Source organism: Etheostoma cragini, chromosome 6, assembly GCF_013103735.1.
Source record: "Etheostoma cragini isolate CJK2018 chromosome 6, CSU_Ecrag_1.0, whole genome shotgun sequence".
NCBI classification, from domain to species: Eukaryota; Metazoa; Chordata; class Actinopteri; order Perciformes; family Percidae; genus Etheostoma; species Etheostoma cragini.
The window spans coordinates 9678573-9692517 of NC_048412.1; the positions used below are offsets into that span (position 1 = coordinate 9678573).

A 13945-nucleotide genomic window follows, 5' to 3' on the forward strand; every position below is an offset into this window, starting at 1 on the left:
TGGCAGATTGTGTAGAACTGAGTTGTGCGTGGTCTTGACGGAGATCGTTGTGAATGTAAGATTGGTATGCCTGGGATGACCAGCGGCCTGGGAATGAAATGGTTTGGTGGGAGATGCCTGATCTGGCGGCTGTGCATGCTGCGCCGATGCGGAAAGAGTGGCTGGAATAATGTCTGGGTGATATGGCTGAAATGCAGAGAATTCTGTTCAGATGTTTCTGAAACCAGAGTCATGTGGCCATTTTGGAAAAGTGAAAAGTGGGTGTTGTGGAAATGCCTTGGCGGCATACCTGGAGCCAATGTATTTGATAAGTGGCTCGTAGGGTTGAGGTAGAAGCTGAGGTGGAAGACAAATGTTGAAGGAAACTTCTAAGTGTGAATATGAGAGAGTTTGAGGTGTGGATGGTGATGTCTGATAAACCGGGGATGACTCTAAGGTAGTGAAGTTGGTGCAAATTCTGAACACCTAAAAAGCATTGAATGGAATGAGCATGGGTGATGAAGTTGAAGATGGACATAACGTCTAGAGAGGAAAAAGGAGGCCAATATGGAGGAGGCTTGATGTGCCTTAAGCAATTCCAGCCAGTTGAGTAGGCTAAGAGAGTGCTGGGCAAGACCGTTGATGATGGCGTCTTGTGAGGTTCTCCGCTGGTGTGTTAGTTGAACGCTGTGGCTAAAAAACGGTGGCACTGGTGTGGGGTGAATGTCTGATTCTGGAGCCGAGTGTCTGAATTTCTTTATTTAAGATGTCTACTACTGCTGTGTTGTTGGAGTAAATGAGTATGGACATGTGACCGTTTGTGTCCCCAAAGTATGGCAACCACGACAATGTGGTACAGGTCATGGTCAAAATGTCAAACTAACAGCAGCCAGTGGAAACACTGGTTAGATAGATAGATAGATAGATAGATAGATAGATAGATAGATAGATAGATAGATAGATAGATAGATACTTTATTCATCCAAAAGTAAATTTTAGGCATCCAGTAGCAAGACAACCACAACACAACAAACACATATAGTTACACACATATATCACACATGAATATGAATAAAAAACAAAAAAACAAAAACAAATCACTCACAGAAATGCAACGACCATGATAAGGTAAGAAACTACGGTAGACGGTGTGTGATGATGATGAAGTGGAAAAAGTGAACAGGGCAACAGTGCAGTAGATCATGATTAAATATAAACTATGACTACAAAATATAATCATAATAACCTATACACTGACTGACCGAACAAGAACACTATGTGACAGGGAATAAGTTATAAGATGTAAGATGTAGATATTATGTATGGTTATGTCGACTGTAGACGCCTTGCACAACTGAATGAATCCTAAATGACAGAGAAAACCTCCTTCTCCTCCTTTAGGGGCATTCGGTCCCCAAGCGGTACTTTGTTCCACAGCTCGGTTTCAAGCCGGACGTATTTTGAATCTGCAACAAATATGGCGACCTCCCACAGTCGATCATGCCTCCAGTATCTGTTACACCTTGCCCAAGATAATTTGGACTTCAGGTTGCCGGTAACCTTCATAAACTACTCCCAGTTTCTGTCTGTCTCGTTGTTAGTTGTTGGTAAAAAAGAGCAGAGTTCGGCCCACGCGTCGCTGCTCCCGCGGCGGGCTGCTCCCAGTTAGCTAACGCTACATGTGCTAAGATTAACTGTCAACACGGCGGAAGGCTGTGGCTTCACGTGAGAATCTCGATGTGTTATTAGATGATAATAATACATTAGCACTTCATCGACATGTTGGTAAAATGGTAGTTCACTCTCTAGCCTCTAATCATAAATGCATGCCCATCTAAATAGGACCAAGATGCATGTTCGCTCACCTGGACAAGTGGATATATATGACTTTAAACTGCAGTAATACACACCTGTAAATAATCAGAATCATGTTGAGTTTTTTTTTTTTAATTTAGGCTACTCCACTTTGCTCCTGTGGTGTCTTTTAACCCCAAAGGGATCCTTACAGATGATAGTATACACATTCATTTTTTCAATTTACACAGGAGTGCTGCTACAAAAACAAGAATGTAATTAGGGCTGGGCATTATAATATCGATGTTAAATGAATGTCGCGTCGATATTGCGATATGAGACTAGATATCGTCTTAGATTTGGGATATATTGTACTATCGTAATATGGTAAGTGTTGTCTTTGTCTGGTTTGACAGGCTGCATTACAGTAAAGTGATGTCATTTTCTGAACTTACCAGACTGTTCTAGCTGTTTCTAGCTATTATTTACCTTTACCCATAAAGTCATTAAATCAATTCTGGAGAAAGTTTTTCAAAAATCTCATTGTGTCAATAACATTTTGTCAAAGCACCAATAGTCAATCATACAATATAGTTGCAATTTCGTCATCGGGGTATTTGGTCAATAATATTGTGATATTTGATTTTCTCTATATCACCCAGCCCTAATATGAGTAATAACGATTTATATGTTGTTGATTCTTGCAGGAGATTAAGGCATTGCTGGCTCTTAGAGGAAAATCATTCCATCCAAATGGAAACTTCAAAGAAAAGGTTTGCACATCAAAGCACGAATTTCCAATCTTTATTTTCCCATCTGTGCAATCTGTTGATGTGACTGATACATTTGGTGCTGTATTGTTTTGTATAGGACTGTCAAGGCATTATGCATGTGTGTGCACATGGAGTCCACAACAAATGTCCCTGAAAGGATTGTAAAGAATATCTTAGCTCAAGTTTGTAATAAAGTGTTTAACTATGATAATTGATTATTTGACAGCGGCCACATCATACCGTTTCTGTCCTGTAGACTCCCATTTCTGCACAGTCACTCATTGTCTTCCCTCTTCTCTCTAGTCTCCTTTCTGGTGTCTGGACGGTTTGTGTGAGGAGGATGTCTGCAGTGTCATGTCCAGATCTGTCTGTGCAAAGTAAGTGTTTTAGCTTTGTCGGGAGGTAAGTGATGACCATGCACCTGTAGTGATGGAATGACCTCAACATGCTGCACATATTTCCATCCCTCCTAATCTGCGCTTTGTATCCTTGGATATACTATAGTGGCTGAGATGAAGCTGTAGTTCACGTTGCATCATCCTTGCAGGTCTGCTTTTGAACTTTGGGGCCACGGAAAAACACACAGTGAACTAAGAACATCCCTCTTGAGCTACCCATCAGAGAACATGGTTTGTGATGCTACAGCAATGCAATTTTAGGTAATCTTTCATATGAAACATACATGAGTTGAAGCTAATATGTTTAATTTCTGTTTTTGTTCATCCTCCACATTGCCCTACAGTCACCATTTATGCAAAAAGACTCAACTTACAGAATCAATGTCTATACTTTCAACAAGACTCTGGAGTTTGCAGACAGAATCAAAAGGATTGATGTAAGTATTTAGGTGTGTGTGTGTGTGTGTGCGCGCAAACGACTCTCCCTGTATGTACTGTAAGTGCAGAATGTCATTGATATTCTCTCACCAGGCTATGGAGTTTCTTCCATTTGAAGGAACTGTGAGCCTAAAGAGCCCTCAGCACTGCTTCTGTTTGTTGGAAGATTACGGCACAGACCCCAACAACATCCCTGAGCATCCAAACTACATCTATTTTGGCCGATGGGTGAGATACATTTGACTTCTTGTTTACATTTGGCTAGGAAGAGCTGATCTGCAACTGAAGACGCGTCACCTTTTTACCCCCCTGCATCAGATAGCGGATGGACAGCGTGAACTGATTCGCTCCCACAGTGTGAAGAACAGACACTTCATAGGCAACACCAGCATGGAGTCCGGCCTCTCATTCATTATGGCCAACCACGCCAAAGTCAGTGAGAATGATCTCGTCTTTGACCCGTTTGTTGGCACAGGTGAGATAATCCTGTTGCTGACTCCCAGTCTTGTTAATGCTATAGACAGTTGCACGTTTTGGGACATCTAGGTCAATGAATGGTTTTTAAAGTTCCTTGTCTCTTGTTCTGTTTTAGGGAGCCTGTTGGTAGCATGTTCTCATTTTAGGGCCTACGTGTGTGGAATGGACATTGATTACAACACCATTCATGGCCGAGGTAAGTTTTGGCTACTTGGAACATACATGGCACATCAACTGCAGTCTCTTATATTGCAAGAGTGTGTCATTGTCTTATACTTTAGTTATGTTTTAATTCAAGCTAGCAAATTTTGTTTCAGGCCACTTCTGTGTTCTTAACCAACACTGGCGGGATCCTGCTCTGAGTTTTAAATGCAATCCAAATTTCCTAAAAGGGCCTTTGTCTTTCAGGTCGGTCAAGCCGCAAAGACCAGAAGTGGCGAGGACCTGATGAGAATATCAGAGCCAACCTGCGGCAGTATGGAACAGAGGAGATGTATGTAGATGTAATGGTGTCTGACGCATCCAAGCCTGTGTGGAGGAAAGCTGCTCTGTTTGATGCCATCATTACGGATCGTAGGTCCTTAGTTTATTCTTAGCAGACCACTGTTAACACTTTGGGTATGAAAACATGATACATTTGTGTGTTTTTGTGTGTTCACTGAAGCAGCATTGGAGCAAGCATTTGCTCCAGCTGAATTCCTCTCGTAATGGGATAAACTTAGGCTTTTGTTTTGTTGTTTGGGGTTCCCGTGTGTCCTTCAGCTCCGTATGGCATCCGTGAGTCCACAAGGAGAACGGGCTCCCACAAAGACGTTACTAGGTCCCCTGATGTCTTGTGAGTTCACCAGGCACTCTATGACTTAATGATTTAATTTGTATCATGGCATTAATATATCAGTTACTAACCAAAGCAAGGCTAGCCAGGGATTATTTTGTACTCAGGAAATTTCCCAATTAAGTGTACTTGAGAAAAAAGGAATTGTTTTTTAGAGAAAATCATTAATGTTTTGTCTAAACTTGTCTGTGTTCATTTGTTTCTTCTGCCCAGCTATGCAGAGTCTCACGTCCCTGTCTCACAGGCGTACCACCTGAGTGACATCTTCACAGATCTCTTAAACTTCTCTGCCCACCACCTGGTCTTGGGTGGGAGGCTCGTCTACTGGCTGCCTGTCTACAGGCCAGAGTGAGTAAACACACTTACCCCTGATTTCCACCAGTTGCGGAACGTCTGCAGAACCGCTCCGGAACGGCGGCGGAGTCCTTAGGTTTCCATTTAAGTCAGCGTGTTTCCACTGACTGCGGAACATCTCCGGCGAACCTCAGCCCTCCGGAGAAGATACGCAGAGCTTTTTTTTTGCGGGGCGCTGGAGAGCTCCGCAGCAATTCAGCACAGGGCTGATTGTGCAGGACAGGAAGTCGAGCACAGAAACAAAAAGAATCATCCGGTTCATTTTCAAAATAAAATCCGCCATGCTCACAGCGGATCATATTTTCCTGCACTACACACTACGTCCTTGTGACTTCAGCTGGCAGTCATCGCTGCAGTCGTTCCAACAAATCCAGACCTGGTGGGTGTTGACGGACGGCGGAGCACGCAGCCGACACGCAGCGGAGCCGATCCACAGCCGTCCTGCAGCTGGTGGAAATCCTGGGTTATTGGCCGGGGTCATTAGCTGATAATATAAAGGTCTTTTAGAAGCGTTAGCCTCTTACAGTATCATCCAGCACTTTGATTTCTGTTATTTGAGCAGTCAAACCCGTTCCGTGCCAATGTGTTGTTGTTGTTGTTGTTGTTGTTGTTGTTGTTTTTGTTTCAAAACCGGTTTTAGCCATTAGATGCACTTTGTCGTCATAGGCTTGGAATGGAAACTCCTCTTGCTGGTGCTGTTCTCCAAATAATAATTTGTGTCAATAGGGGGCAGGCTCAAACCACAAACCAGAACTGCACAACACAGGCTTTTTATTTTATTTTTTATTTTTTTTATTAACCTTTATTTTACCAGGACTATTCCCGTTGACTTTCAGAATCTCCTTTACAAGGGAGTCCTGACCAAGACAGAAGCAAAAAAGTTTCACATAAAAGAACAAATAGCAGACTCAAATCAAAACAGCAAATTACATCAAACAATGAATTAGCCGTAACAGGACATCTACATTGAGTGGTAATCCTTTTAATAAAATATTTCGTATGATCTATTGTTGGCTTAATTATTTTCCTTAACAGCCAGACAACATTAGGTAAGGACAGATTATAATGTAGACATTATTCCATTTTATAAGATCCTATTACAACATCTAATTCAATTTTTAGACAAATATTGGCCGAGTGTAAATGTAAAACAGACCGTAGTGAATGTCTGTTTAATTATCAGCTGACTAATGACAGACAAGGTAAGGAGCTGCTAAATGCTTTTAAAACCTGGATTTTGTTTGTAGCTCTTTCAGTTGGGAGTCCAGTCAACTGGCACACAGAGGACTTTTTCACTTTTCTTTTTTTTGCCTTCCAGCATTTCGCCCATAGCGCTATTCCATTACCGCTCCTATAAAACCTCGTCCTTCCCATTCCATCTAAGCGAATGATGGTGTTTATACAGAGTAGTGTACAGGTGTGTTAAGGTTCTCTCGCCCAAACAGCTGGGTCACAGTAAACCACAACCAACAGCTCTTTCATACGTTCGCTGTACAAGACAGATCTTCTGAAACAGCACATTGTTACATGTTGTGTGCACTAGCAGAACGCGAAGTGCTGATTGCAGACTTTCACGTGCAGGTGTTTGACTGTAAATGTGTGAACCACAACAGACAGCGGCAGCAACGGACGTTTGGGGGAGAAAACCCCTGCAGGGCTGAAAGTCCTTCTGGTCACTGATTATAGGACTGGGGAGGAGATGAGATAATCATGGATGTGTGTGAGAGACAGAAGAAGCAAATGTACACTACTACACACACACACACACCTTGCAACATAAGTGTTTGTCCCTGTGTGTGTGTGTGTGTGTGCATCCGTACATGATGCATGGATGTGTGTGGTCTTGTGTATGAGAACTTCCATACGTGTGTGTCATCATGTTCACACATTTGTCTTTGCTGCTCATCTGCCGGTGCTTGACTCTGTGCCTGTCAGATCGCTGCGCCAAAATAAATGTCTGAGGTCAGGCCAGTCAGATATGTGAACTATCTGTCTCAGCAGTCTGGCGTGTGTGTTTCTGTGCACAATAATTGCACGTGTGTTTGTGGATATGTGTGTCTGTGTGTGTGTAAACCCAGACGTAGCCTGTCTCCTAGGCCTAATCTGGGGCTCTACAGGGGATATATCATGTTTCTGTCACCCCCACATATCTCTGTCCATGGCTGTGGTAGAACCAGTGGGGATTGTGTGTTTGTGTCTGTTTCATGAGAATGGGGAAGCTGTGGGTGTGTGTGTGTGTGCGTGCGCGTGATGACAGGTGACACAAAGTCCTGTAAGCAAAAGACGGCGTCTAGACCAGGTCAGACCCCTTAACCTCTTTTCCCTTCTAAAAAAAACAAATGAAGGAAGAAAAAGTATCAAGACAGATGATGGCATATCAGTCATCACAGCCATAAAGTGACCTAATTACAACATATACAAGTGAAGCGAAGACATAACGTGGCTTTGTTGTCAGAAGTAAGGGGATGCTTGTTATTGAGTATAAATTAGCCATGTTTTCATTTTCAGGTCATAATTCTTTATTTCAGTGTACATTTCTGGACATTTTGGCAAATCTCTCATTTAGTGATACCGGCTCTTCTACCAGAGAGGCCAACGTCCCCTGCTTCACAGCATCAGATGTTGCATGATGGGAAATTGAGGGCACAAATTGGATGGATTTTAAAATATGGCACAAATACACATGTTGTTTAAACATATATTAGATGCATTGGAAATCACGTTTTACGTAAAACACCTGATTTGCGGTAGAGATTTATCACATGGCTGCATCGCCGTTAGTCACCCTGACGACCAAACATCCCAATGCCGCATAGGCCCGCGTGTGGCCGTGGCGACAGGGCAGACAAACGGTGACGTGCAAATCTGGTTTTGAGTCAGGACTGTTGCTACTGTGATGCTGGTTAAGAGAAAGTGCTAGACATGTATGCAAACACATACGTACATCATCCGCTGTTATTGGCCATAACCTGGCCTGGCTAGTGAAGACCGAGCCAGCAGTCAGCAGTCAGGTCTGACTCACTTTTTCCATCTTCTTCTTTTCACAAAATGAGCTACCTTAGCTTTACCCGCCATGGTTACACTGCACTGGTCAAATGTTTACTGGTTTGATTGGTGCGAGAGAAACAGACAGAGCAACGGAGGGAGAAAGGAAAGATACTGGAATGGTTGGCACAGTTAGGTAGTAATTTTGACAGGATTAGTTTCTGTCTATGTCCCAGCAGTTTTTTTATGGACTCCAGACAGAATAGGAAGTGCATTGTTTTCACTAGTGCCTTAAACATTCCTCTCATTTAGCTCTGTAGGTGTAATTGGAATTGCTCTACTGCTGTTCTACTTGCTGTCTTTCTGCTCCTTACTTAGACTGTTATATAACTGTGAGTGTGTCTGTGTCCCCTGGTCAGGTACAGTGAAGAGATGGTACCTCTCCACCCATGTCTCCGGCTCATCAGTAACTGTGAGCAGACACTCTCCAGCCACACCTCCCGGCGCCTGATCACCATGGAGAAGATCAAGAACCCTGAGGTGTGTGCATACTGTTTCCACTTGCTTTTTCTTTGTCATATTTAAGTACTCTGAATATCTTGTAACAGACTTGGTTTTTTGGTCCATCTGTTACTTGGATAAAGCAGGTTATTTCAATCTGTCACATTGGGCTCTAGGAAATTACAAAACCACTATTTACCAACACAAAATAATAAATTGAGCAAGAATTGGCAGAATCATCACCAAAAGTAATTGTTAGTGGCCAACCTAGTTTTCATGAAGGTCTTTTTTTGAGCTTATAAGCATTTGAGGACGACTGGAGATGCCATGCTGCTTATTCAAAGAAAAGTATTATTATTGGGTGCTTCATTAAACAATGCTGTGTAAATCTGCAATACATTCTTATTTTTTTAACTGTTTTTTTTCCAACAGGTTTTTTTACACACAGTAGCACACATGTGTACCAGCATTTTTTTGGGGTCAATGTGCTGAAAAAAACAGGTTTAAAAAAACAGTTTTTACAGGATTTAAAAGCAGATTTATAATCTGTTAAAGTTGACCATTTTATATAATTGTATTTGTCCTTGGTTGGAAACTCAACTTCTTTAATAGGTTATGTGTTAAGGTTGCATAGTTATGACAACATATGTGCACAGTACCGACCCGCGTGTGCTGCAGAATATGTTACTACTGTAATACTGTGGGGTTTTTTTTATGTGAGAGCATGAACAGTAACACAGATATGTCTTGGTTTCTGTAAAATGAGAGCATGTGTGCTGCCTGTTCTTTCATGTTTTCTATTTGCAGTTTATGTAACTGTTTATATATATATATAACCACATAAGTATGTGTTATGTAAATGTATGCACTCTGTGCATATGTGTATGTTTGTTTTTTACATGTCATCCTAATGGAGGTGATGGTGTCTCTCTGTCTGCCTGGGGCAAATCCTCACCATCTGGCTGTGATTGGCTCATTTCTTTTATACTGGAAATCTAAATGGCTTAATCACACATCGTATGGAAAACAATCCATCTTTGGGTCTGACATCCACTTCAAAACCCCAAATTGCTCCCATAAAGGGCCCTGTATGACATGCACGCACAAACACACAGCTGTTTGATCTTATCTGACTGGTATCTATCTCAGGTCACAGAGTTTTTCTAGTCCAAATAGACCTGAATCCGCACCTATCTGCACTCATGCAACAGGGGTGTGGGTGTGTGAGTGTGTGTGTAACCCTCCACCTGTATGGTTGTTGGCAGAGATTGATTGGTTATTTCCACTGTTTTCAGATGTTTGTAGTCATGCCCCTCTATTCTTATTAATTTGGGGTCATGGTTACGTTGTCACTCTTTTTCCCTGGGAGTTTTCCCTCAGAGTGGTCATGGAAACTGTTTCCAGGTTGCTTGGCAGCATCAGCAAGCAAAAGAGGTGTTGCTGAAAAATTACAGTCCCAGCTTTGGAGTCATCACTTCCAACTCAACTCACCTCATTATTCCTCTTCCCAGCATCTCTCTTCCTCCCTCCATCCCTCCGTTGACCAGCAGCTACTTTACAGCCAAGACAAACTGTTTAACTGAAGGGATAAATAACAGTTCATATACATTCTTAATATACACAAGCACGGTCTTGTTCCCACGTGCAGACACTGAAAAAGTCTGAAAACCTGGTGATGCCAATATTCTACTGACACTTAGTGGGAGTTGATTCATCGACTGGAAAAAAGAAGAGCTGCTTCAACTTTCACATCCTTTCACAATTGCCTCTATATCAATTTAGTGTTCTCCTTTAGTCTTAACAATTGGGGGGGGGGGGGGGGGGGGGACACGTTTGTCCCATTCTTGTAAACTCAACATTATTTAACAAAATTTGTAGTTTGAATAGAAAGATTTAACAGGAGGCTGGATACAGTGTTGTCTTTACTACTAAAAGCAGTGGAGGGTGAAAAATATATACATGTATTCCAGTTAGTATTCCACTACGTTATAATGTGGCTAAATGCTCTAAGAAGCGTTTCTTTTCTAATTGAGGAAAACCGATAACCTCTACATATGTCTGTTTCCAGGAATTCGACAGTCTGGCTCATCTAGCAGACCCATGCTTCAGCCCCTACCAGGGACACAACGCCTTCAGGGAGAAGTATTTCAGTGGACAAAACAAGAGGTGTGGCAAGGAGGACAGCAAAACTGTTGTAAACGGAGAGTGAACCAATCGATTGCCTGAGTGTCTTTATAGAATACAGAAAACAACCGCGCACAATGATCAGAGCGGGGATGTCAATGGACTCAAAGAGGAAAACAAACTGGCAAAGTCACTTATTTGTTACAGCTGTAATTTTATAAATCTTTCTCACTATTGTAATTATGATTATTTGTATGCCTGTAGTTATTGCTTTGCAAATAAATTGATAAAATACAAGTGACCTTAACTGAGTGATGACTATTAAAACTATACCGAGACGGTCGCCTGAAAGAACGTTAAACGCAGCTTTTATATTTTTTACAAAGTAACTTTTTAATGGCAACATGGTTTAAGCATTAAAGAGATGATTTAGTCATACATTTCCATTAGGTTGAAAGAAGAAATTGTCAAAATCGATGCATTACATGCTGAGATATCCTGGCTTTTAGTCACAAATATAGGTTAAACTCCAAAAACCAATGGATCCTCATCTCCCCATAATGCGATGTCTTACATTACTCTATGCCTGGTGAACACCTGTCTTTCAAACTCACAGCTCTGCCAAAGCCGCTTAGAATGTTTTCACAGGCTATAGTACTCCCCATGTTATTCTTAAAGGCATATTAACAGAATTATACTCACAATTCATTCATTCTCTTACAAAAACTACTTTTATAATGAATGTTAGGACTTCCAGATTCTGTTAGTTTTACTGTTTTAAAGGGAAGATACTACTCAGTAGCAGAGCCTAAAGCCTCACACAGAATGTGTACATTTAGAGCCACAGTCCGGCTTTATTCAGACAAAGGCGGCATGTTTAGGCGAGAGAGGCCTCACTGTGCAGGCAAGAGCCCAAATAACAGGGCGTCCCACTTCACCACACACCACTACAGTTAGTCAGCAGCTTTTGTTGTTTTCCAACCACAGTTTACATGCAGCTTGGCTCATTCATCTTCTGAGAGCGACGCAGCAGGCCTTTATGTACATTACCTCTTTGCTCTGTTTATCAGTTGGGCCTCTGCCTTTCCACCGCACTTCCCCGTTCGCCCTGTTTCACAGGAAGAGTTCCAGGCACGATCACATGATACCCAGCTCACCATCGTTTGCGGTGCATGTTGTTTACAGTTACCCACAGTGCCCTTTTGTTGTCTATCATCATCAAGCAAAATCAAATGGTTCCACAAGCCAGTTAGAGACTTTGCCGTTCTCTACTCATCACATCGGTCTTCTTCTCTCTCGGCATTTCTTTGCTTGTCACATGTAAATAAGACCAGTGTTTGCCACAACACAAGATGGTAGTTTTAACACAGTCACTCTATTACTGTGTTTGAGGAGTGCTGTGTGTTTTCTCAGCCACAGCACAGTGATAAACCATGTTCTCATGCGCCCTCAGTCTCCAATGATGCAGACTAAAATTAGATAGGGGAGAGGGGAGGGGAAGGGGGGTTGGGGGTTCCTCTCTACAACTCGTAATGCTGTCCAGACGTTGTGGAAATTCTGTTTGTGAGATCTGGTTTTGTTTTATGTTGGATTCTCACTGCACCAGAGCAGTTTCCTGGTGTAATTTAGTGGCAGTAAAATAATCAGAGTCCTAACATGTAAATAATAGTTAAATATTAGTTTGGCCCATCTTTACTTGTTGTTTTCCCCCGTAACCCCCTTTTTTCCTTATACTCTGTTTAAAAATGTGTACATGTGTGTTATTTTAAACATTTCTAAAGTTCTATTTATAGTACCAGAGTCTCTATTCCTCCTCCAATCATCCTTTCCCCCAAATCCTTTCTCACTCTCCCCCTCACCTCCACCAGCTCTCCCAGCCTCTTCTTCACCTCCTCACCTGCCTCACCTCTGCCCTTTCCTCCTCTCTCTCCTGTCATCTACAGACCTCTCCTTTTCCTCAAAGGGGAACTCCCTGCAGGAGCAGCGTGCCGCTGTTTTGGAACAATGGCTCCTGATTAAACTCCCCTCTGTCTGAAAGTGATCTTTGGACTGCTGAATTATCTGGTACAGAACTGTAGGACACACACACACACACACACACTCACAACCAATTTATAACTTCAGTCTAAACCCACCACTAGCCTTAAAAACAACTCCTTTAAGAAGAGCACTAATCAAAATCCCTGCACTTTTCAAAATAACTTAAGACGCTAAATGTCCATTTCATTTGTTTCCACATTGAAGCACCAGACGTTTTGGGAAATTAGATGATTATCTTTCTTGTCGAGAATGAAATGAGAGGATACCACTCTTCTTTATAAGTTATATCAATCTTCTCAACTAACTTTCCAAGAAAGTGAATTTCCCAAAATGTTGAGCTATTCCTTTAACCACCTGAAGAAGAAGGCAACTCCATCTATGAAGATGTTCCCATCAGATCTGACGGAAAGATATGATTATTGACCCCTAACACTGGCTAAGACATTGATCCATTCACACAGAAGTGTGTAGGGCACCTGGTGTCTGTCACAGGGAGATTGTATGTGAAGGCTGTGTGCGTGCGTGTGTGTGTCCGTCTCTGTGGATGTGTAGGTGTTTGGGAAGGGTGTGAAGTGTGTGAAGTCGAAAGAGAGAGCCTTCATAGCGCACAGCTGGCATTTAGGAGTGTCTGAGCTTCACACACACACACACAGACACACACACAGACACGTGATTGACTGTCTGAACATATGTGGCACAGGTGCAGTGCACCTGTCCATAGCCAGGGGAGTTTGGACACCTGCAAGACATCCACCCCATTCTAGCGTTGCCGCCCCCGCCCTCAGGTCACCACGATGCCCTCATCCACTCCGGGAAGCCCTCCGCAGCCCCTCCGTTGTTGATCGAGGTAAGGTGAGAGCTGTTATCTCCATGTCTGGCAGGAGAAGCACAGCGGCAGAGCAATGGCCATTATAATGCTACAAATCACCACAGGAGTCCCACCCCACACAGCGGTGTGAAACTCAAACCATGCTCAGAGTAAAGTAAAACAGGAAGACGAGGAATGACGAGGGAGCAGTCAGACATGAGAGGAGTGTAGAATATTTTGAGATTGTAGGCTTTCCTATTGTTTTTGTTTAAACAATCAAGGATATAAATTATGTTCATCTTTTTCCATCATCATTAAATTGAGTGCCACTAGATGACAGCCTTGAGCAGACTTGGCATTTAAAGTATCCCCCCCCCCCCCCCCCCCCCCCCCCCCCCCCCCCCCCAAAAAAAAGTGAGCCCCCCCATAGTTCCTGTGT

At 42.6% G+C, this 13945-nt stretch overlaps 1 protein-coding gene across 2 annotated transcripts; it reads left to right on the forward strand.

Moving 5' to 3' along the window:
• Window positions 1–1382: 1382 nt before the first annotated feature.
• On the forward strand, window positions 1383–10955 carry trmt11 (tRNA methyltransferase 11 homolog). 2 transcript variants are annotated; one of them, XM_034874447.1, is made up of 13 exons: window positions 1383–1534; window positions 2481–2546; window positions 2850–2923; window positions 3094–3175; window positions 3289–3381; window positions 3476–3610; window positions 3701–3857; window positions 3975–4055; window positions 4268–4432; window positions 4622–4694; window positions 4908–5042; window positions 8453–8573; window positions 10603–10955. In XM_034874447.1, the coding sequence occupies exons 1-13, from the start codon at window positions 1457–1459 to the stop codon at window positions 10741–10743; spliced, it is 1401 nt and encodes a 466-aa protein (XP_034730338.1). In that variant the 5' UTR covers window positions 1383–1456; the 3' UTR covers window positions 10744–10955. The 2 variants fall into 2 exon arrangements, with proteins under 2 accessions (XP_034730338.1, XP_034730339.1); XM_034874448.1 differs by lacking the exon at window positions 10603–10955 and adding an exon at window positions 7306–7347 and having other exon boundaries at window positions 8453–8574.
• The last annotated feature ends 2990 nt before the right edge of the window (window positions 10956–13945 follow it).

Excerpts from the sequence above, each read along its gene's own strand:
- trmt11 (XM_034874447.1), top strand. The coding sequence starts at position 1,457 with ATGGCGACCTCCCACAGTCGATCATGCCTCCAGTATCTGTTACACCTT. Across the intron at positions 3,858-3,974 it reads TGACCCGTTTGTTGGCACAG|GGAGCCTGTTGGTAGCATGT; the intron begins GTGAGATAATCC and ends GTTCTGTTTTAG. Across the intron at positions 4,056-4,267 it reads CAACACCATTCATGGCCGAG|GTCGGTCAAGCCGCAAAGAC; the intron begins GTAAGTTTTGGC and ends TTTGTCTTTCAG.